General features: G+C 54.3%; 1 protein-coding gene, 1 long non-coding RNA gene and 1 other non-coding gene across 3 annotated transcripts in view; 2 read left to right on the top strand and 1 right to left on the bottom strand.

Moving 5' to 3' along the window:
* The first annotated feature begins 20,496 nt into the window (after positions 1-20,496).
* On the top strand, positions 20,497-21,488 carry LOC119037712 (uncharacterized). The gene is made up of 2 exons (XR_005080264.2): positions 20,497-20,845; positions 21,314-21,488. It is a non-coding gene; the product is annotated as an uncharacterized LOC119037712 (long non-coding RNA).
* LOC119037721 (small nucleolar RNA SNORA24) lies at positions 20,893-21,023 on the top strand. The gene has a single exon (XR_005080271.1). It is a non-coding gene; the product is annotated as a small nucleolar RNA SNORA24 (small nucleolar RNA).
* A 2,066-nt stretch (positions 21,489-23,554) lies between the features above and the next one.
* PRSS12 (serine protease 12) overlaps positions 23,555-24,264 on the bottom strand; it is a 33,951-nt gene continuing 33,241 nt past the window's right edge. Inside the window, exon 13 of the mRNA XM_037129906.2 lies at positions 23,555-24,010. Coding sequence (XP_036985801.2) covers positions 23,703-24,010 — 308 coding nt within the window. The 3' untranslated portion in view covers positions 23,555-23,702. The remainder of the gene's footprint in view (positions 24,011-24,264) is intronic.

The raw sequence follows: 24,264 nt of genomic DNA on the forward strand, positions 1-24,264 counted from the left end.
TTTAGTGCTGATCTACTATGAAGCCGCCAATAAATGGGCGATAAGAAATTGATGGCCAGGGGCCGAATGAAGACTGCGTTTGTCCTGCTGTGTGGACGGGGCTCAGCTGAGTGATAACGCGCAGGAGCTGGCTCGAAGCCCAGAAGGACCTCTACTCCGTCTGCTGCCATCACTTCCTCCTGCAACCAAGTCCCTGCGTCCCCAGAGCGCCCCCCGCCCCCCCTGCCAACCGAGAGGCGTCTGAGTAAAAACGTGCTGCGTGGAAACTTCTCTCGGCGGCCAAAGCGGCCTCCACGGCAGCGAGAACCCGCTGAACCTCCAGGTGACCCGGGACAGGGAGCCCAGAGCGCTGTGTGGCGAGAGAGAAGAGAATGGTCTGCTCCTGTTTCTTGTGACGAATTTGTTTTCAAAGTGGTTGTTACATTTCAAAGTCCAGCTCGGCTGTGTGTGGTATCTCCACGTGTTGCTTCGTAACAACAGTGCACGGTGGGTCCCGTCAGCTCTGGTGATCGGCAGGGAAACCAGCAGGGAAGAGCCGAGCTCCCGTGTGCAGGGGGCGGGGCCCGCACTCCGCCAGCCCGGCGGCCGCTCCGCCAGCCGCTCAGCTCTCCGCGCTGTGCCCCCCACGGGGGACAGAGGCACGCGGCACTGTGCCTTTCCACTGATGCGCCGCATGCCGACAGCAAGCACTTCCCCTACAAACTGAACCCCCTCAGTGAGCTTTTTAAGCTGTCCCCAACTTGGTTGTCAGAAGAGCCCATCTGCAGACACAGGACTGCCACCTTGCACCATAACCTGCCGTCACGCTGACGTGCCAGCGGAGCCGCGGGGAGACACCACGAAATGGCTGTGATCCGACAGGCAGCATCAGCCGCCTCGCAAATCGGGAGAAACCGAGCCCTCACCCACCGCTAATGGTGATGTGTGATGGGAGGCCGCTCTGGAAACGCAGCTTTGCGGTTTTTAAAAAATTCAACGGTTTTCACAAACCGGCTGGTGCAGTCCCAGGAGCCCCTCCCAACAGAAATGAACGGCCCCCAAACGTGCGCACAGTGGCCCTTCTTCACAGCCCCGGACTGGAACCCAAAGATGCCGCCCGTGCAGCAACTGGCAGGTGGATTAATGGGTCGGCATCTCCTCTCCGGCAAAGAGAAAGGAAAAAGCAAATGCCCACAGAAGCCAGACTGAGCAAAGCAAGCAGACTGGGCTCTCTGGGGCCGGACTAATGTCCAGGACTGGCTGCCGTGGTCCCCAGGGTGGGGTGGGTCCCTCCCACCGGGATGGCCGTGACAGTCGAACAGCTGTAAGCAGCCCCACCCATCACTGAGCCGCACACGTAGAATGGGTGAGGGCTAGACATGGAAATTACATCTCAAAAACGCTCAGAGATAAAACGTGATGATGTTCCCTCGTCCTTCACCTTTTACTCAGTGATCCCCGGGTGGGCGGTGCTCAGGGCCGTAACACGGGCCTCAGGTCCTGAAGGGTCATGTAACAAGAGCACAAATGATGAAGAGCCATGAGAAAGGTGTTAGTGGGTGAAATACACATCGAATGTGCTGATGCTGCTCTGTTTATACAATCGTGGTGTGAAAACCCAATTGTGCAGGGGCGTCACCTGAATGCGGAGCTCGGGGCAAACCAGGCTCTGGGACTTGGGAGACGGTCCACAGCGGGGGGCCCTGAGCGCGTCACCGGTGTCCCAGCGAGACCCCTGCTCTGCAACTCTGCAGGTTGCCGCGCAGGCCCCGTGCGCGTCAGGAAAGGCAGGTGGGGCCTGACTTGTCCTGTTTAAACCCCGGGAAGGCTTGAAATGCAGACAACTTCTCCCTTCAGATAAAGGAGGCAGGCTTATTAACGTCTATTAATAGGGGACCTTCTGCTGACAAGGTTTCTACCAGGAGCCCGGCCAACTCGCAGACCTGACAGATGGACCGAGACTCCTGCCAGCAGACTGTGCAGAGGGGTAGTCAAAAATATGCCAGTTTCCCTGGTTACCGATTAATGCCCAAATAAAAATGTTCCTGTTTGGGGTGACTGCATCTTACAAATGACTTGAAAAATACTTTTTTGTCTCTTTTACTTCTTTAGGTTTGATTCTCACAAAGGTTTCTGGTGTCAGTTGCTGCAAGAAGGGAGAACAAAAGGCCTCGGAAGGAGCAAAGGGAGAAAACCCTTCCGTGGACCCTGATGTAAGGAGAGAGCTTACCATGCACACCGATCAGCCCGACTCTGAGCGACAGCACACCTGCTTTCTTAGCAAGGTGGCAGAAATGGAAATCCAGCCTTTCTGAAAGTTAAAGGTGACACCTGGATTCCGAAGCGTCCGGTTTTTTCTGGTGAGATGCATCGCCTCTCAGGCAGGAATAGAGGCGGTGGGACTTCCCGCGTTGAGTCAGAACAAGGGCGGCCGCATCTCCTTCCAAAAAGGAAGCTACTCTCACAGAAATGGCAGCACTAAGCACGTCCCCTGGTGCTGAGGCAGGAGACTCAGCAACCGGAAACTGGAGATAGAACCAGAAGGTTCCCACTGTTTCATCACCGAGTCACTCTGGGAGCGCGTGTGTCCTGCGTGTGACGGTGCTGAGCTCTGAGCTGTCCACATGCCACTGAGCCCCTCGCCAGGCAGGAAAACGATGCCCACGTGGCCAATGAAGTGAGGTGGCTGAGCGAGCCCTCGCTCTCGGGGGGGTCAACCCCCACACCAGGAGGAAGGGTGGGAGAAAGGGGCCCGGGGGGTTCAATGCTGCGGTGGGTTCGGACGTGGGACCACCAGTCCCCACGTGGGAATGTCAGCAGGCAGTGGGCACCAGCAGTGTTCCAAGCAGGTCGCCACGGGGAACAATGAGAAGCGAGCCATTCAGAGAGAACACAGGGGACCTTCGGACACCCCTGCCCCCAAAGACCAGGCCCTGCCCTGGACTCCAGGTCCAGCTGAGCGGAGGGCACAGAACGAGGGGCTCCCGGACGGGAGACCTAGCGTGTGTCCGCCCTGGCCCAGCCTGAGCGTGGCCGACAGGCCAAGACAGACCAGAGCCGGGCAACCGAGACTGACAGCACAAGCCGCACAGAGGCCTGGGCCCTCCCTCATCACAGGCCGCTCAGAACGGGGCACAAGTGCTCAGCCTAGTGCCAAAGACCGTGACCCCTGCAAAACCCAGCACGAGACAGTTACCCACGCAGGATGAGACTTCTCCTGTGGCACTGAACATGGACAGCCACGCAGGCCATTTAGACAGAAGAGCACAAGGGAGTAAGTGCGTGCTTTTAAAGCTCCCGGTGTCGTGCGAAGCAGCGGGTACAGACGCAGGTGCGGAACCGCCCCTCCCCACGCCCCTCCCCAGGGTCGGCCGGAGCCCGCAGTCCCCGAGCGCCCCGCCCAGTGCCAGCCCCCAGCAGAGCCCCCCCTTTCAGACAGCTCGGCTGTGAGGTCGGGGGGCGGCTGAGGCCTTCCTTTCCCGCCTCGGCTCCAGTGCGCCACACGCCAGGTGCACACCCCCCACAGCGGTGAGGCCTGCCGCGGCTCGGCTCCAGCAGCCAGGGCTTCGTAAGTGCCTTAGAAGATCTCCACAGTGTCCGGATGCCAGTCAGCGGTGACAGAGGGGCCCTCGGCAGCAGAGGCGGGCCAGGCCGGCCCTGTCCCCAAGGCTGGGGTGGTGCTCACAGAGCACAGTACTGTCAAGCCCGGCTTCCAGCAACTCGAGCTCCTTACTTTAACATTTAATTCTACAGAGTCAAATAAACGGCACGTTTGCGAGGACAGCTCTTCCCCTCGTGAATCGGGGTGTAGACCAAGGTGCGTATTTTGAAGAACGAGTCCCGGTGTTTCTCTCGTGCTAATGAAGGTCCCCGTGCGTGACCCAGACTCAGGCGCAGGCAGACGTGACCCGTCAGGGCAGGTGAAGCTGTAATAGACCGTCGGACACAACGCACCTTCCCTCCCCCGCAGAGCGGAGCCTTCCTGTCCAGCTACTACCGGGACCACAACGGGGGGGCTCTCCGGGCTGCTGCACAGGCTCGGGCAGCCGCTGCCGGCCTGGCTGCGACAGGAGCCGCAGAAGGTGACGTGGCGCCGGGGACGCTTCTTACACCCAAGCACCTTCCCAAAGCTTCGGGAAGCTACCGAAGGCTGTTTGGAAACGTACCTCCTCAGAGGAGAAAACAGGGTCTCCTCCGATCCTCGGATGCCGGCGCGTGGGCGGTCGGGAGGAGAAGCCCCCACCACGAGCCTTGGGGCCTGCGGCCTCCCTCCTGCCCCGCACCTGGGCCGGGTCCCGGGGCTGCCCTGCACCCCCGTGAACATCGAACTCACACCCGGAGCTGCTCCGCTTCCCAGAAACCGGCACTTGTGTGGAGCCGCCGAGACCGTGTCTCCGCAGAGTTCTAGACCGCTGTTCGCCTGTGCGACATTTCCTTACTCTGATTCTACAAAGTGTCCTGCAAAACAACCGGCAAAACAACATCACGACACAGCGTACAATGCCAAAGGCCTAACTCCTGCGAAGAACACTTGTCAAAACATAAATCCACTGAAGTGCTTAGGAAGATGGTAATTTACAATCTGTGCGAGATCAGAGTGGAAAAAGATATGTATGATCTTCATCTGCATCAAAGAGAGACAACGGCTATAGAAAAGAAGTGATTTTCAAACACAGCACCCAGCGCACTCACGGAAAAATGACTGACCCCTGTACCAGGACACGGGGGGGCACGCGGCCACAGAGCCACCGGACGGCGAACAGAGACACACCGGGGGCTCCGGGACGGTGAACAACCGTGAGCACTGTGGGGGGGGGGGTCCTCTGAGGCGAGCGCCCATCCGCCCCGCAGGCGCAGGCGGGCCCCTGACAGCCGCGTCCCCTCCTCGGGCCGCCAGCCTCTCGGGCCCGCTCCCTGCACCCGCTCCCTGCACCCGCTCCCTGCACCCGCAGAGACACCCAGCCCGGCATCTGAGGCATGAGCTGCCTCCGGACACAGACCGGCACCCACGTGGGAGTGACTGTTTCTTAAGTTTTCCTCAGAGCAAAGCCTGTCGGAGGAAAACTAGCGACGGTTTCTCTAGATCGTGTGTTAGGTTATTTACACTTGTAGAAACAGTACATTTTTCATATAGCTCTAAATGAAATTGTATAATGTAGAGATTTATAGCAAAAACAAATTCATATGTAATTGTTAATGTGATATTTGCAATGATACTTCTAATACAAGGCAGAAAAGAATAGCAGGGTGGTGCCCAGTTTTTTGGAATAGTTTGTCACTGTACTCGTGGAAGACGACAGAACACAGTTAAACTGATGGATTGTGTTCCAAATTAAATGGAGGAAGTACAAAGACAAAGCAGGCACAGTTCTCACAGGATACTTTCACCTAAATATTCAATGATTGTATGAATAACAAAGCATTTAACAAAGAAAAAACCTCATATGCATTTTCCTGTGTTCATGTTCACTTAATTTTTAAGTGCACACTACACATAAAGTATGTAAGCAGTAAGCAAATTCCCTGCCATACCCTATACATAAGCCTTTGCAAAACACTATCAAAAGTATGATTAAGAAAAAAAAGATGCAAGAAAAATCAACCACCCAAATATTTTCACAGTTACCCGTGAAACTATATCAATTATTCATTAATAACAAAACAAGTCTTGAGATCCTTGCACATACTATAAATTTTTTAATTATATTGATTATTAACTAAATTTTCGTAAAGTTTTACATGCCCAAATGATACACAAGTTTTTAAACAAACAAGCTATTAGCAGAAAGAATAGGCAAAAGAATCCACGTTTAAGACGCCGACCGTCAGAGCAAACTCCCGGTGTCCGGCCGCAGCGGTAAACTCCGTCCTCACTCCTGGTGCCGCTTTCCTCCCCCACAGCAGGTGCCGACACGCAGAGAACACGGGTGGACACAGCCCCGTGAGGACAGGCGGCCGAGAAGGGCAAACAGGGTGAGGACGGGCCCCCGTGCTTACCGACAGCACCAGGCTCGTGTTTTGACGACATTTCTACTGATGGGAAAAAAAAAAAACAGAAAATTGACACGCTGATGTTTCCATCACGTGATGTGCATTTAAACTTCTGAAAAAAATTGCTACTGGCATGATTTCTGTCCAGGTGAAGGGGTGCAGTGAATGGCTCACCCTCGAAGGTCAAGGTTAAGAGCGTCTCGTTCCTTGTGTCATGAAAGGAGACGGAGGTCAAACCAAACTGCGCTGGTTCGCAGTGCAGGGAGGACCTGCCCGGAGCGGGCCCGCCTGGGCAGAGGCGGCCTCGCGTCCCGGAGCACGTGCCCCCTCCACCACGTGCCCCCGAGGGCGGCCACCGATGGGGACAGGGACAAGTGCCCTGCGAAATGAGTGCGGGAGAGTGCGGCTGAAGACCAAGTTTGCACAGGATTCCCGGACATTGCTTACAACGGGAAACTGCTCAGGAGGAAATGAAACGGTCATTTCCGTGTTCGTCACTCTAATATTCTTGTCACTCACATTGAATGGAAGTTACTGGAAACATTTTCTTTCTCCGAGACTTTTAAAATAAAAGTGACCCTGGAAATAATTGTTACAGTAGCGTGGCACCTGCTACGTAGACTGACAACAAACTGCAATGAGAAAATGCAGAGCGTGAGCCTGGTGACTTTGGGTAACAGGCGGGTGTCCGAGCGTGTCCCCTGGGCGGAGTGGGAGGCGGCCGGAGGACACAGAGGCCACCACCAGGTGGGACTCGGCACAGGCCGATGTGTGGACACTTCCAGGAGGATGTAAGTTAATGATAAAACCTTTCGGGGTTCCTCCCGGTCAATTCTTTTTCATTCCAGTAAGTGTAAAGCAGCTCCGCTTGTCCCCCACAGGCCCTGAGAAGTGAGAGGCCCCCAGGGCCACTGCCTGGACGGGACAGGGGACAGAGCCTCCTGCTCCCGAGACCCCTCTCCGCTCCCACACAGCGGCTGCCGTCTTTGGGGCCGAGTGTGAGCTGCTCTGTCGCTGGAAATCAGCAAAACGCATCTGCAGAAAAGGCGGTGGGGGAGTCCGCCCTCCTCCACAAGTCCCACACACCCCTCCTCTCGTTTCCAGCCCCCTCCCCCCGACTCACAGCCCACTGGCCTGGGTGCTGCAGGGACTCCAGACAGGCCACCCCCACCAGAGGTCTCCGATCACAGACCCTCTCACCCCACTTTTCTACACGAATGTGCCAACTCGAGTTCCAGCCAGCGGGCGACTGTTTTCTAAACCAGCCCCACCAATGCTACTTGGCTTACAGTGACAACCTTGCACTTTCCAGGGATGTTGGCGCTGCAAGTTCCCAGAGACGCAGCACAGCCAAAGGCTGGCTGACGGCGAGGCACAGACTGCGCAAATGGATCCGTCGGAAGGGCTTTCTCTCCTTTCAACTGCACTCCGAGCTGGGCTCTCTTCCGTCAAAGCTGAGTCTGCCGGGCCCCCGCCTACACCCTTGCTGCCGCCTTCCTCCAGCCCACCCCACGCAGGCACACGCTCACCCCTGGCCCCAAACGGCCCCAGTCCTGACAAGGGCAACGCACACCTGTGCAGGACTGTCCTTAAGACAACACTTGTGTCGGCTTGAGATGCCAACCCTCTCTCCACTCACTTGGCCCGAGACAGACTGAACTTCACCCGGTCGGGCCACGGCTTGCAGCTGAGGATGGAACCTGAAGGCACAGAGCGGAAGTCCAGGCTCCACGCGGAGGGAGCCCTTCCCCGGGGCCCAGGGACTTAGCAGGCTCTGGGGCCACGTCCGTCCCACCCCACCTCCACCCCCGTGCTGGCCTGGCTCTTGCCACTTACTGTCCTCGAGTTCTCATGGATCAGGGTTTTCTGCATAGTCAGTGCTCTGAACGAACGTCACAGAGGATTTATGCACTGGGTTGTGAGCGTGTGACGGTTTTTAATATCTCCTTGCACCTTCAGGAATCAAATCTGCTGCAATCTTCACCTTTGAGGTTTGCTCACTTCTCAGTTTATCTGCCAAAGTTACAAACACAAAGATCGATAAATCACCGGGGCTGGAACCAGCTGTCTTTTCACCGTCTCCTTCCGCACATCCCTCCGAGCACCGGCTTCCCACCTCCTCCATCTCACGGCCCACGGAAACTAATCACCAAAACTCTGCAGCACACAAAAAATATCCTTTTTGCTGATCTGACAAAAATAGATACAATTTGGGTTCATTCACAGTAGATGGCTAATGCCGTGCCGGCTGTCGTCACCTTTTTATCTGACCACCTGACGGGGAGGAGGTCCGTGCGGACTCCATAGTCAGGGGTCGCTCGTTTCACACATGCTTGCGGCACACGGGGGGCCAGCGCCGCCGCGGAGGGAGAGGCCTGTGGACGGCATCAGGAGGGATCCAGGAGAGACGGCCACTCACAGGTTCGGGTCGCTCTAGGGCCTGGCTGTCCCTTTGAAGAACCTGAAGGCACGTCTCACAAAGTGAATGAATGCTCACGGCGTTGAGCCTCCAAGGCAGAACTTCCTAAGTCTCTTAGGCAGAACGTGCACTCACGCTGTGTCATGCAGAAAACCGAGCTGAACCGAATGAAACAGGAGACACGTCCACGGCACACGGACCGGGGACAGGCCTCCTGCAGAGTCCTCCCCGCCAGTCTGCTTCCCGGCTCTGAGGGAGCAGCCGGCGCAGGAAATGCCTTCTGTCTGTGTGTCTGAGGCCAAGACGCTTGTTTCCCGTCCATCACTGAAACAGGCCAGCTCTTGCTCTGAAAGGAGACGCGTAATTCACACAGTTGGACCAAAGAAACTGGCTTTCTTTTCTCTCTGCAACAAGTAATATTCTGAATCTGAATTTTTTAGTTTTGATCCCTTAAAACAGAAATGCAACGTTCCACATGGCAAGGGCACACCCGTGAGAGAGCACCACTTGTGGGGTGTCGGTGTCGTGTGAAAGGAGCACATCCTTCTCTGAAAAGGCCACAAGCACACCCTTTCCTCTCCCAAACACACATCTGTGTCAGCCCAGGTTTTCATTGCTCACTTCAACTAAAGCAACATATCGAAATAGAGAGAATGCAACACTAGACACCAGAATCCAGCTGTCTTCCATTAAATCAAACATTAATGAGGTTTGCAGAAATGTAAAAACATGCCACTTTTCTCACTGAATTTGTTTTTTTTTATTTCCTGGTAAAGATTTATTTTTCATTAAAACTACAATATTATTATGGGTTTGCGCTTATTACTTTTAAATCAATTAATATCATTTAATTTCTTGCCTTAAATTTCTAACGCAGTAAATATTGAGAGATACAGCCCCTTATACACAACAGCCCTTTGGAGACCTCATTAGTTTTCGACATAAAGGGGTCCTGAGACCAGACGGCGTGAGAGCCCCTGGCCTGGGAGGTGGAAGTCAGTGAAGTCCCAAGAGCCACAGCTCGCGCGGTGAGGAGTGGCCGGGAGAGCACGCGGAGGTGGTTCCCTGGTGAAACCTCTACGAATCGGCCTTTGGGCCCGAAGGGACCTAGGACCAGGAGGCGGCCCGCGGAGGCCCCGACCGCTGACCGGTACCGCGGACAGAATGGAGGAACTGGAGGAGGTCCCCCGCGCGAGGGGCGGACAGGGGACAGCCGAGGCCCAGACCTCACCCTCTCACCTGACGTCCCTGTCATCACCACCCCGGGGAGGAGGGGAACGAAGAATCCTGAATCTGACTGGGTTTGCCTAACACAGCCTTAAAAATTCCTAAGGTAACCAGGCCCCTCTTGAATGGGGATTTTTACTGAAAACTAAAGAGAGCTACGTTTCTGCCCAGGTGTGTGGGTGATGGGACTGAAACCCACCAGGTAGGCATCTCATCCCAGAGACTCTGGGGAAGGAGCCAACAGCGGGGGTGGCGGGAGGCTGCGGACGGCCCAGCCCCGCTGAGAAGGAAGGGAGGCTGGAGTCTGCAGGCGCAGCGCAGGGAGACTTCCACCTTCCTCCCAAGCCACCTGTCACGCCACACATGGACACACCCTGAGCCCTGCCCTTGGTGTGGGGGAGCCTGTAAATCCGCCCACCCCACACTGACTGTGTGAACAAACCCCTTGGCTCTATCCTCCACTCCATCCAAAACCAGCCACTGCTCCCCAGCTCCGTGGGGCCACCCCGTTCCGATAGTATCATCTTTAGCTCGGAGATCTGAGTTCTCTGAGAGTTCTCGGACAGTTCCGTCCCCGTCCCCTGAGTAACCTTCCTGCACATCCAGTCGGGGCTCTTGTCCCAAATCCTGCCACGGCCCCCTTCGGGCAGAGTTCAAGGCCCTAAAGTCCGCGGGCCTCAGGACCTCAGTTCCTCTCCTCATTCTGCAGCTGGTGGGCCGGCTTCCTTGCTGACGCTCTTGGGGCCCTGTGGTGACAGTGCCCCCACTGTCCACATCACCGGCCTCTTTGCTCAAATGCCATCTTTCGAGAAAGCCAGCACTGACAACCCGACATAAAACCTTCCCCGTCCCCTGCAGTCCCCGTCCGTCACCCTGATCGGATTGGTTTTAACCAGGACAGTCCCTGTACTGTCGTAACTACTACCTAACCTACGGATTCCATCACAGCTGTGGTTCTCTCCTGCTCAGACACGTTTTCTGAGCGCAGACAGATGTGCCTGTGTCCTTGCACTGATGTGACTCATGTGCGTGCCAGTCTCTGACACAGAACATGTGACTCCTCGTGTGCATGCCAATCTGGCACAGAACAGGTGATCATGTGGTGAATGAATGGCTGATTTCACACTAAATAACCAGGGAAATTAAAAAAGCATAGGGTAGTGGTTTTAACATTGCCTATTTCCCACATTTAAGTGATAAAAAAGTATAAATTTTTACAAATAAATTAACAAAGATACACATTTCCCCAATGCACAAAGACAAATCTATATCTTCCTTCTAAATAACAAGAAATAAATTCAAACTTTAAATAATAACAAATTCCTAATAAAAATTAAGATTAGCAAAACAGTTTTAAACCATGAGACAAAAACCCCTGACCTTTGCAGGGAGCCTTACTGACCAGAGCCTTCTGGGAGATCACCACCAGCCGCACTGAAGTCCACACTGCTGGCTTCCTCCTCGGACAGGAAACGGGTCTGCGAAGCACCGGCAACTTCCCACGGCACACGCACGAGACGCAAGGCCAACGACGTGAGGCTTGAGCCCAGAGTCATGGTCACCTCTGCCTAACGTCGCTCTCCTTCCTTCCAGCTGAGAGTGCAGACCCTGACCAGTCGGACCCCTGACCTCGCCCCAGGTCGGTCCCCTGCTTCCCTGGGGCTCCGATTTGCTCATCTGTTAAATGGAGACAATAACAGTAACCCTCACCCCACTGTGGTGAGGATGAAATGTGCTCATTAATGAGCAGAGGAGGACCCAATAATCATTAGCTATTACCACTACCATCACCGCCTTGAGGAAGGGACAACAAATAACTGTCCTTCTCAGACCCCTTGGTGCCAGCTCATTCCCCACGAAGTCCCTCCTCAGTCTGGGCCTGACTGTTCTGTGCCCTAAAGAAAGAAGTGCATTTGAATATGCGCATCGCTTTTATCAAACTGACTGGGTGTCGGGCGGGGGTTTCTTCTGATGCCTGAGACACCCTGTTCATTTACATAAATTATATACAAACAGAAGGGTTTTAAATCAGAGAATTCTAAAAGTCGGTCCCCTGGTTCAAATTCTACTGTTTCCTATATATTTACTTGGATAGAATTAAGAAATAACTAATAAAAAAAACTGGAGTATTCTCCTATTATCATTTGAAGTATTTCATTGTAGTTTTAAAATAAAGAAATAAGATACTTCTAGATTCAGCTCAAGCTTAAATTTTTCAGAGTTGTACGAATCCCGTCAATTCTTTGAGGATCAAATGGAAACTGATCAATGCGAGCCTTACTATCTCGTGAAGAATTTAAACCTCTAATGCTGAGACTCAAGGCAGTGGAAATCCATTCCAATTATAAATATTGACTAACAGGAGTCACTTTCAAAGTTTGTCTTAAAATTTCACTGTGAAATGATCTCCATTATAAAAATTTGAAATATAGCCTTGCAAGAGAAAGGAAGCCCTCAACTCAAAACCCCTGGCGAAGACAGAGGAGGACGGGCCAATGTCCAGGAGCACACACCACGCTCACTTCCACAGGCTGACCTGCAGTTCGCTTTTCCTCCTGAACACTGTGTGTGACTTCCCGGGGCTTCTTCACCGAGGCTTCTTCACCGCTACCGTCCAGGCGTCCCCGTGGGGCAGACGCTCAGTGAGCAAGACAAATGTGATGGCCCCTGGGCTGGGGTGGGCTGGGCAGGAAAATGACACTTCTCCAACAGAGCGGGTGCGTTTCATCCACCCCACAGGCAAAAGTATCAACTCATATGCCTCCGATGTCAGAAAATGACTTAGGTCTCTCCTTGAATACTTTATAGTATTTTAAAAACAGTTCTCCTACAAAGAAGGCCTGTGGTGTTTCTATTTTATTCTTAGAATCTGCATCTGGGGCAAGCTGGTCCTCTCTAGATGAACCTAAGGTTTTCCATATCCACTGGGGCTAAAATGTGTCACATAAAACTGGAGGCCATAAAGCAGGCTGGTAGAGCCATTGCATATGCTGACATTTCCACATTGTAATCCACATATTCATTTACAAAACATCCATGCTAATAATGAGCATTTACCTTTAAACCCATAGGTTTTTAAACAGACCTGAATCGTAGGGTAACACCACCACCTAGTGGCCAGATGAAAACGGGCTGTTGCAATTTTATTTCCACTATTTTATACAAACATAAACTAATCTTTCACTAATGTAGACATTTATAGTCTTTATAAATAGCGAAGCAGAGGAATTTTGGATCTGAGTATTAGAGTAAATCATAAAACATTTATAAATTATATTGGAAAATAAAGAAACACAAGAGAATTTTAGTCAGTGATCATTACATTTTCAAGTCATTCTAATGCCTAATATAACAGCACGAGATATTTTACAAATTAGTCTATAAATACTATAAAATGGTAACAATACTGTTCATTTTAATGCTATATATTGCTACATTAAGTATTAAATAATCATTTACATAGAGGCATGCAAACCAACAAAAAAACGGTCTCAATGGTAAGTAGGATAAACCAGAGACTGGGGATCACACATCCTCTGGGAAGAGAAGAAAGAAAAGGTCAAGCTTCTGAGGTGACAGATGCTCTCTGAACGCTGAGTGCGGTCACTCGGGCAGCGTCAGGGCAGCCAGCTGGAGACCACAGGGCTCCGCACGAGGCTCAGCCGATCTTGCTGACCGTCCCGGTAAACGTGTGTGACAGATGTTCAGCGGAGTCACTTAATGTGGTGCCCAGCTCCAAAGCCCCTCTGACTCACGGGCCTCACAAGTCATTGTGTCCCCCCTCCTCTCAGGTTGTCATCCGCCCTGACCTGGCTCAGGTTCTGCCCAAACCACCAGAACCGCATCCTCGCCCGCATCCCCTGGCCCTGCTCCCTCTCGGTGGATGGGGGTACTTTCTATCGGCCAGGACAGGGGCTGACACACGAGAACACTGAGAAGTCCTCTCCACCTCGTCCTCACGGGCCAGCACCTGGCCCGGCCGCGGTTGTTCCACAGGTGAACCGCCGACCACGGGACCGTCACGGGCTGGCTCCAGCTTTGTGCACGAGTCCCCTCCCCTCCGACCAGCAGCTCGCCAACCTCTCCCGCGTCCCCGGCTTCCCCAGACCCTCTGGATCTCTCCCACCCGCATGTGAACGTGCTTCGCGTCCCCCCCACTCAGAAATGACCCGCTCTGGACCCCACGGCCCTCTCCAGGGGCCACCCCACTTCTCGCCCTCGTCAGGGCGTGAGTCCTCGAGTCACCCACATCCACAGTCTCCAGTCCTCCTGCTCCCACTCTCTCTGAAGCCGCTCCTCGCAGGGTCCCAGACGCCCTCCACTGCCACACTAAGGTCACGTCTCAGCCCCCATCCCACTGGCACCCTGAGCAGCTGGCCACCCCCCCAGGTGGAAACACCCTTCCTGACTCAGGAGACGCACCCCCGGCCCTCCTCCCACCCGCGCTCAGCCTGCTCCCGTTTCCTGGTGCACTTCCTCGTGCACAAAGGTCCGTGTGCCCAGGGCCCAGTCTTTGTTCCTGTTTTCTGCCTCAAGGGGGCCCTGGGCACAAGCTCACTGTGACCGAACCCCACCAGGGCCGTCTGCTGTGCCAGCTCCCACCTTCGCTTCTCCAGCCGGCCCCTCCCTCGCACCCCACACTCACGCCGACCTCACTGCCTAACAGCTCTGCGTGGGCGTCCGAACCGCCTCCCACCCTCCCCACCCACAGCACCGACCCCCGAGTGCTGGCCCCCAGATGGCTGTCCCTGCGCTCGCCCCAGCTCAGCCCACAGGCAGAGGCCCGCGGCCACTTTCCCCACCCTGTGTCCCTCTCTGACAACCGAGAGCCCCTCCGTCATCCAACGCTGTCTGCTCTGCACAAAACAGATCCGGGCTTGAACCAGGCCTCTCCTCCACGGGCCCCACCACACACGCCAGACTCCCTCACCTGTGCGGCTGCGCTGACTCCCAGTCTCCCCGCTCCCACCCGGACCCACCTCTCTGGGCCTCCTCTCAGCAGCAGTGAACACGAGCATGCGCACCGGGGGCCGGGCCTCGTCCCAGCCCCACCCGGAACTCTCTGCTGGCCACAGAGCTCCCTTCTAAAAGGCCTAAAACTGCACGACGACCACAAGGCCCGAAGTGGCCTCGTGCCTCCCCAGCCTCCCTTCCTGCTCCCTCGCTTCACTGCAGCTGAATCCGTCCTGTTCGTGAATGTGCAAGCAGAGCAGCTGCTGGTTGAATAACAAGTCATCCCCAAAGGCACTGCCCTAAACAACACTGTCTCACTCAGTCTCCGAGGGTCGAGGGTCGCGCCCGGCTCCCTCCAGACTTGGCCGCCCCTCCAGGGCATGGTCTCTCAGGCTGTGGGGACCAGAGGGCCTGGGGCCCCTCAGGCTCCGCCTCCACACCCCGCTTCCCGGCTGCTGACGGGACCCAGCTCCTCGTGGGCTGCTCGTCTGAAAACAGCCTCGGGTCCTTGTTGCATCCCAAGTTCAAGAGAGAAGGAACGAAGACTTTGAGAGGTTTAAAGATGTTTATTGAATCACAGTTTTACCTGCGCAGGGGCGAGCTCTCAGGGCGTCCGAGGACACCGTGCCAAAAATACCTGCAGATGAGAGTCGCGCCGAACGCTTGCTTACAGACTAGGGTTCTTATAGAAGCGAGCAAGCAAGCGATTTCCAGAAGCGAGAGGTGGCCGTTAGCCGTTGGTCAGGGGCTCAAGCTAGGGCTCGTAATCTTGCTGATGATTGGCCTGCAAGGTGCATGAACAGCTCGTGCTCAGGTTCGCCATTGGCCTGGGGGCTCATGCTCTACGGCTGAGCTAGCTGGGCTCACGCTAGGGGGTAAAAAACTTCCAGGAGGCTATCTGCTTGACTAGTTCTTATTACTTCATTGTTCTTTTCTTAACTTCTTAACTTCCTGGAGTATCTGCCCCAGGTGGGGTGTGCGTTTTCCCGCCTAGGCTTGAGCAAGCAGCTAAGGTCGAACAAGCAACTTACTTTTCTTAAGACTACTTCCCTAAAAACTACTTCCCTAAAGACTACTTCCCTTAGCTCCTATCATTAGCTCCTATCAGTCCTTACTGGCCGTGGGCCAGAGGCCTCTCCCATAGAGCAAGGAGCTTCATCAGAGCCAACAATTCAAACAGGCGAGACGGAGAATGGTAGCAAGACTCAAAGCAGAGTCCTTTACAATGACATCTCAGAAGTGACACGTCACCATTCTGCCACTCACGGGAAGGGAATCACATGGGGGGGGACGGGAGGTGGGGACCCCGGGAGCCCGTGGAAAGCTGTCCAGCACAGCAGGTGTGAGGCCCCAGTGCTGAGAACGCTCTCCTCCCAGGTGTCAGTGCGCCTCGCCCCCTCGCCTTCTCCAAGTCCCTCCCTCACCGAGCAGACCGCACCTTCTCAGCGAGCCCTTCTCTGAACACTCGAAGACCAGAGACTCTCCGCCCCTTCCTCACTTTTCTCCACGTAAAGACTTCACTGCGTTATTTATTAACTGAGGGTGATCTGCATTTTGACAGCATCCTGGGCTAGGGCTACGATTCCATTCCCTCCCCTGAATTGGCTACAGACTGACAGTGGCCACAGGGACTTTCTGCATGAGACGCCCCAGGAGGCAGAGCCGCGGTCGGACTCTGTGCCGCACTGGAAGGTCAGACAGGGCCCAAGGCGAGGCTGCGGCCCAGGCACCGTGTCACTCCCGTGCCGGCCCCCCTGGTGGGACAGTGAGCCCAGGCAAGCCTGCCACCCGGGACCAGCTCCTCCCACTGGTGTCCTGTCCCCAAGGTGGAACTGTGGGCCCAGGAGAAGTCAGCGCAGATTCCTGGCCATTCTCGCGGGTACCAGTTCCTCCCGCAGTGGACCTCACTATCCATAGAGTCTCCTGGTGGTTCTGCTCGTCTGACACACTCTGACAGTCCTAGGAATAGACACTCTCCACCACTGAAATATAAGCTCTGTGAACAAAAAACGTGGACTGTTTTCTTCACTGCTCTTGCCCCAGCATGTGGATCAGGACCTGGCATATAGCAGGAACTCAGTAAATATTTATGGGTGAACAATTTTTAAAATCTAAGGCACAAGAATAAATATTAAGGATGGCAAGAAAAGGAAGAGACCAAGATACCCGGATGTTCCAGAAGAAAGGTTCCTGTAAAATAAAAATAAGAACCTAGAGGAGTCTCGTGGGTGGGCAAGAAGAAGGGGAAGTGCAGTCTACGCCATGAGAGCATGTGAGCAAAGACGAGAACTGTTGGGAACCGCCCTGCCTGGTTTTAGGAGCTGTAACCGCCCCCTCTGCCCCCCGGCCCATGGCTAAGGCTGAGTGAGCAACCTTGGGACCATAAGCCACTAAGGAGACAAAGCTTATCTCCCTGGCAGGAGCACCGCTCCTGCTCCTTTTACTTCATCCTGCCTGACCCCCAGTGCTTGACCAGTTAGCCAATAATGGGTAAGATTCCTCCAGGGAGGGATGACCTAACACAGGTACGATCACGGGGGCCCTCAGGGAAGGACTTGGGGGCAATAGAAAAAGGGGGTGATGGACCCTCGCCCCTCGGCTTTGACATAGCCTGAGTCCTCATTCTGTCTGTGAGAAGTCTCCTAATCTCTTGGCTGCCTTACTCCCCCTGCCTGAAACAATGACAGAGGGCAGTGCAGCCCTGTGCTGGAAAGGGCGGGCTCCCCAGGAGATCAGGCCTGAGAAAGAATGCATAACATCCTAAGACACCTACTTTGCTAATACTGTCAATTTAAATGGTAAGGGTCCAGGCAGGAAGTGAGTTTGTTCCTCAAAGTTTGACGGCCCTTTAACTATCTGACCCTGACTCAGGAGAGGCGCTCAGAGTTCTCTGAATGTTTCTCTATCGTTTCATCATCTCCGCCTGACGAAGATTGATAAGCTTTACGTGTATATACGGCCTGGATTCCTGTGCAAATTGATCCATAAAAGCCTGTCAAGGCAGGGTCTGGGCACCCTCCTCCTCCTGAGGGTGGCCGAGATGGCTCCGAGGCTTGCTCTCCCCTTGGAGAGCAGCCACGCCATCCCTCTTCCTCCACAGGACTCAGTGGTCCATGTGAATTTGTCTCGGTGTCATCCATACACTGCAGACACAGTGGGCCAGTGTCCGTGTCAGAGAACAAGCGTGCTGAGCGTGGCACTGGTAACCGGTGGGCGAGTCACTACAGTTGTTGTAGCAGGTGGCTCGCGGGAGGAAATGGTGTTTCAGGAAACCTCATCCATCACAGATACACTCGGATGATTAGAAGGGGGAGTTAGGAAGGTGGGGCGGCAGCTCAATCCTATCATCCCAGATTAGTAGCAGGACAATGGAGAAAAGGTGGCTATAACGTGGCAACTGTAGAAATCCTCAGAGCTGTTCATTGATGTTCCTGATTCCCTTCCTTCTAAGCACATATTAGGGCTCCATTTCCCCATCCTTTTGAAGTTGGGTATGGCCATGAACTTGCTCTGGTTCATGAAGCAGGAGGCAGTGTGACAAGTGCCACTGCAGAACTGACGTCTTTAGGCACAAGCATGGCCTAGAAAGGGGACACCTGGTGAAGGCCTCCTTAGCCTGAGTCTCTAGAGTGGATGAGGGCGTGACAAGGGAGAAACCTTTGCTGTTGGAGCATATCTACCCAGAGTTGGATCATATCTACTCTTCAAGAGTCAGAGCTTCATGTCCTTCCCTTCCAGTGTGACCAGGGTTTCCTCACTCCCTTCTAACACCTGGTGGTCATAAGAACACTGGGGCCCCCTCTGCTGGGTGACTCCTTCGGGGGCAGCAAGCGGCCAGATCATGAGGACACTCATTCGGCCAGTGGAGAGCCAGGTGGCAGTAACTTGCCAAGTTCATGCATCAGCCAGCTTGGAAGAAAACCCGGCAGCCCTGTGGACCTTCTAGCTGCAATCTCGTGAGATCCAGAGACAGTCAGGTGCTCTTTGAGTCCTCGTCCACAGAAGCCGCCTGAGATAAGGAACGCTTGCTGCCTTAACCCTTGATGCCATAGGTCAACTGACACCCAGCAGTGGACAACCAACACACTGGCTGACTCAGACAGGCACCAGAAACCAAAGGTGGGGTGCAGAGAGACATCAGGGCCTACTCCAAGGCTTTGAGCTCTGAATCATCTGGAAAACCTGTGATGTCTTGGACCAGCAGACCTTGATTCCACTGCAGCGTTGGGACCGGGGCCACCCCGCATAGTAAGGCTGGAGCCTTCTAAGTTTGCAGCGTCCGTGGGTGCTCAGAGCTAAGAACACTCTGGGTGCTAGACGGAGGGGCGACTCCCGTCGCCTTCTGTGGGCGCTGTGCTCCCATCACCACCTTCCCAGCAGCAGCAGCAGCAGCGCACTGCTCGTGCACAAAGAACCTCCCGTGTTAAGTGACAAATAGCCCGAGAGCCACTTCCTGACTCGACCCCCTCCAGTTCATCTGCAGGTTCCTATGAGAGGTGTGCAGTTGACGCTGTGTCTCTGACGGTCCCCACGGTTTCTATACCGAAACCACAGAGGAAAGAGTAGGGGAAGCAACACTGCTGAATAAGTATCTATGATGAGCATCTATTCCAGATGCTCACAGATACTATTAAATAAGTATCTATTTCAGCTCTGGTAGCAACCGCAGAGTTAAAGTGCTGCCCAGCCTTCGTTTGATCAGTTCGAACAGCGTCGCCTGGCACCTTTCAACTCGCTGTCAATTTTTAACTCTACCTATTGCTACATGACCTCTCCTGAGTATTCTAAGTCCCAAAGATCTGGCGTCACAGCGGATAAAAACGCGTTAGGCTCGATCTCAAAGCCCCACACATGTATCGCCATCTCAGCCAAAAATCTCACGCTACCAGCAGATGGGAACAGTCGCTAAAGCACTGCTTAACGTGGGGACGTCACAGATGGCAGCGCCACAGACGGCAGCGCCAGGAACGCGTCTGCATCGTCCTCCCTGTCCCTGTAGTTTCCTATTTACAGGGAAGCTGGGAAGCAAGTTGGACGCAGACGGACCGGGGTGGCCAGAGGGGGTGCGCGAGGCAGACTTCCGGGTGTAAAGTACACACTGAGTCACGGCGGCGCGCGGCGACTAGACAGTCACGCCGCGCGTCGTCCGTCTGAACGTTGCCAAGGAGGCAGGTCGTAAAGGTCCTTTCGAGAGGAAAAAGCAGTAGCTGCGTGTGGGGCTGAGTTTAACCAGATGTGGTGTGACGATCCTCTCTCGGCGTGTGCGACACCCGGCACTGGGTCGCACGCCTGAAACTAAGGCAACGTCCCCTGTCCATTCCACCCCAACTTTCAAACAAGGAAGAAAACAGGAGGGTCACACCCGCGGGGCGGTCCGGCGCGCTCTCGCCTGACGCCGGCGTTCGCGGCCGCGCGCGAACCCCCTATGACGTCAGACCGAGCCCGCACCTGCGGCAGGGCCGCCCCTCCACACTCACACACGGACCAGCTCGTCCCGTGTGAACTAGCCCAACCAAAAGGTGGACACGCGGGGAGCCATCGGCCCGCCGATTATAACGTAACTAGCCTGAAACAAACTGGAAACAAGCCCTACAACTACTCCAGCGCCCGCGACATCTGGATTTCCGGTTCTCGCGACAGCCTTTCAGCTCCGCCGAATGCGCATGCGCGGGAATTCGAGGCTCAGTGGAAGGAGGCGGGGCGTGGGGGAGGTGGAGATAAACTGGAAGCCCCTGGGAAGGAGGTGGAGCCGGGACGGAGCTGGGAGGGGCAGGGCGGGGCGGAGGAGAGATCGCATAGGCCCCGCCCTTCGCGGCGCGTCCCCGGGATGGCGTCATCTGCCGTATAAGAGCGCGTGCGCAGGAGCGTTCGTCCTTTTGCAAACTGCCAGTGTTGTCTGTCGGTTACTTTTTTAGGGCGGGGGGGGGGGGGGGGGTCGGGGGTCGTGTGTTTTACGCTCAGATGGCGATTAGAACGGAACCTTTTGGCATAGTCGGGATGCAGCGGGCCCGGGGGACTTGTAGTGAGGGGGCGAGGGCAGCTGCGGCAGTGTGCGGGCTGGGGGGCCTGGGCGCGCTCGGGGGCCGCTTAGGTCGCGCGGCCGCCACGTGCATCCCTAGAAGCTGAGTCCCCAGCCTCGTGCATGCACTGTGGCCTGGCGGGCACCCAGCGCTCCGGGTGAGTCGGCCCAGGGCGCCACGTGGCCCTGTGAATCCACTCTGCCGCTGCTGACCTGAACCCCTTCCGCTCCCCGACAACTAAAGAGCGAGCTACGTGGTGAGTGGGGTCTGCTTATGCCGGCTGATGACTTCGCGGTTGTGGACGTCCATGTGTCTTTGGGACCTGTCGACTGTGGCAGTCTCCCTTCCTAGCCATGGAAGAGCATATTCTTGTTTATTGGCAAAGCTGTCACCATTTAATTGGTATCAGATTCTGACTTGCACAAGTAACATTCTTCACTGTTACGGGAGGGTGCTGGGTTATTGCGCAAAGATCTGTTTTTCAAATGTTTCCATGAAGGCGAACTAACTGTTCTGATGGGTGACGGGAGACATAACAAGGTACGCTCCTCTTTATTCATGTTTCAGAGCTAATCTTAGTGCAAAGGAGCTGGAAGACCAACATTGGCCCCTTTTGCTGCCATTTTGTAACTGGAATGAATAATTAGACAAATGAATAGGAAGTGACTGAACTACCTACTGAAATCTCAGTTTTGTGAGTCGTAAACCTGCCCTTGTCTTGCAGGGACAGAGAAATCCCGTGGCACAAGGAGTGTCAACGGCTCCAGGGCTGAGTGGCAAGTGATGCTGTGGAAACAAAATAACGTTCCGGAAACTACCAAGGCCTGAATGTTACTCTTTCAAAGACAGTAAGGGAGTGCTTTCTTCTGTAATTAAATAAAATGCTTGATTCTTGTGGACATTCAGTGCTCTGGCTGATTTAATAAGTGGGAGGGTATTGCAGAAAACAGTGAACCGACTTGCCTCCTGTTCTGCTGTTAGGAGCATGCGTGGTGGTGATTTGGGTGAACCCCGGGAGGGGCTGCTGCAGCATTTGGGGGTGAGGGACACATGAAAACCGGGAAACCCCAGAGGGGGACGGCAGTCACTTTACACCAACCACATAAGAGACTAAAGCCACTGCACAAGGTGAAAGGTTATGCACTTTATTTACACAAATGTGTATTGAACATTTGTATCTTACAAAAGTCACGTTTATCAAATTAGCTAGAATAAAGGCATATTTCATGAATCCACAGTTTGTCTGCAAGGCTGAGGGAACACGATGGCACGTGTCAGCTGTCACTTGCGCCAGCACTGTGCTCGAATCCCAAGGTCAGCCCGGGAGGAAGTTCTCAGTAGTAAACTGGAAAGCGAAGCGCCACCAGTATCTTACAGAGCTGTGGGTTTACAAAAGAGGACCATTTGATGGAGAGGGGAATTAACCATTCTTAATCCTAAAACTCTCATTAAGACCACCGAACTTAATGCATCTCTTCCTTGGCTATAGGGTTTTGGGGATAGGATTACTCAAGCATCCCGGGGGGCGTGCCCTTGAGGTTGGGGCAAAGGCTGCACTGCCAGCAAGAGTCCTGTGAAGGTACAGAGTGAGCAGGTACTGCTCCCCCTTCACAGAAACAGCCAGAGGGAAAGGACTGGGTGGGGGTGGCAAAGGAATCCTCAGCACAGGGGCCCACCTTGGGAGTTTGCAGTCAAAGCCTTTCACCAGCCCTCTCGCCTTGACCCCTCTCGGCCGAGTTCTCATTCAGAAACGGGTTGCTGGGAAATCTGGCTGCTTTCCATAGCAGTGCACTGAGGTGCCCAAGCCGAGAACAGGTGGGTGAGTTACACCCAATGAAACTGGGTGTCCAGCCTCTTGGCATCTCTGGGCCACACGTTAAATAAATACTAAGAGAAGTATTGGTATTAAATACTAAGGAGCAACAAAAAAAAAAAAGTAAATTTATGCCCTGGCTGGTGTAGCTCAGTGGATTGAGCGCAGGCCTGCAAACCAGAGTATCGAGGTTCGATTCCCAGTCGGCACAGTTCCCAGCAGGGAACGCACAAGAGGTAACCATACACTGATATTTCTCTCCCACTCTTTCTCCTTCCCTTCCCCTCTCTCGAAAAATAAATTAAATATTTAAAAAATAAATGTATGATTTTGTGTTGAGCCTCATTCGTAGCCATCCTGGGCCGCATGCAGCCCACTGAGCGTGGGCTGGACGCCCTGCCAGTCTCCCCGCTGTAGGCCGGGAAACCTGTTCAGTGTGTTAAATGGGACCACCAGGCTGGCCTTAGGAACTGGACAGGATTCAGTCAATGGCCATACAGTTGCAACAGATGGCACTCTTAGGTAATGCAGAAAACAGCATAATCCTATGGAATAAACATTTATTTTACCCAGTTATCAACCTGAAACAGTTAAAAGGAACCAGAGTGGAGGTGTTAACTAATCGAGTGGATAAATTAGATTGTGCATCCGACAACTTGAAGACATTCTTTATTGTGTTACCAGGAATTCCTCTGCACGTTGCTAAGAACACACAAGATAACAGGAATGTTGCCCTCACGATCGCCATGGTGCTCACTACAAAGCACCGTTCAGGAATGTGCTGTGACAGTGAATCTGTCCATTGTGGGGACTGAGCAGAATTCCTTGACCTCCTGGCCCTAGATTTCCCCCCTTGACAGTCTACACAGATCAGCTGTGTGAAGGTCACATCAAATATGGGCACGGAATATGGATCCATGTATCAGTCACTCAGTTATAAGAAGTTCTCCCAGTAAAGGTAGAAACGGCCTCATTGTACGACCAAAATACACAATAATCTGAGAGTTCTGAGAACTAGGCAAAAGTTTCAAATGAGAGTAAGTTTAGTGTCCGAGGAAACTAACCTGGGGCGGCGACTGTGCTCATAAAAGACCATTAGCACTGCACTGAGGTATCGAACAACCACCCACGTTGCACGCTGTCTAAGGCGGGGGGGGGGCGGTGCACACAGTCTTCAACCTGAACCACCATCGGGGACCTCGGTCCCCATCTGCTGGCACCCCTGGCCGAGCACCCATGTGAAGGTTGGAAATCTCCAACAGATTCTTTAAATACTGTTTTCCCTTGAGGTTCCCATGAGTCACACTTTGGTGACACTTTTTATCCAAGGCACAAAGGCCGAGACTTTGGTGTACACGCCGGGCGAATCCTGGACACGGCAGCCGTGCCCCCAGGAGGTCACCCCATATACCACCCAGCTGGCTCCCGGCCGCTCGCACACGAGGGGTCCTCCGCTGTCACCCTGGCAGCTGTCCACGCGTCTGTGTCCCTGGAGGTTCCCAGCGCAGAGCATGCGTCCCGTGAACCGGCCCTGGTAGCGCTCCTCACAGACCCTCTTGGGCAGCAGGGGGATGGCCGCTTGCTGCAGAGTTCTGGGGTAGGCCTGTCCTGCTCAAACCAGAGTGGCGTTAGTCAGCTGCCGGCCAGCGAGCCTGCAGGGAAGAGCTCCAGGTGACAGTTTCCTGCACACTTCGGAGCCTTCGAAACAGGAGCCCTAGAGTGACGTTGGTGCAGCTTCGGTGGTGGACGGTGCCGGCCCTGCTTCCCGTTTGCTCCCAGCGCCTTCCCACCGCCCTTCACCGGCCTGTGGCCCACCACCGAGGTTCCGAGATGGGCTTACTGGCGCCTGTGGACTGGGTGCA

The sequence above is a fragment of the Artibeus jamaicensis genome, unplaced genomic scaffold (assembly GCF_021234435.1).
Source record: "Artibeus jamaicensis isolate MK-2021 breed Jamaican fruit bat unplaced genomic scaffold, CSHL_Jam_final scaffold_537, whole genome shotgun sequence".
Classification (NCBI taxonomy): domain Eukaryota; kingdom Metazoa; phylum Chordata; class Mammalia; order Chiroptera; family Phyllostomidae; genus Artibeus; species Artibeus jamaicensis.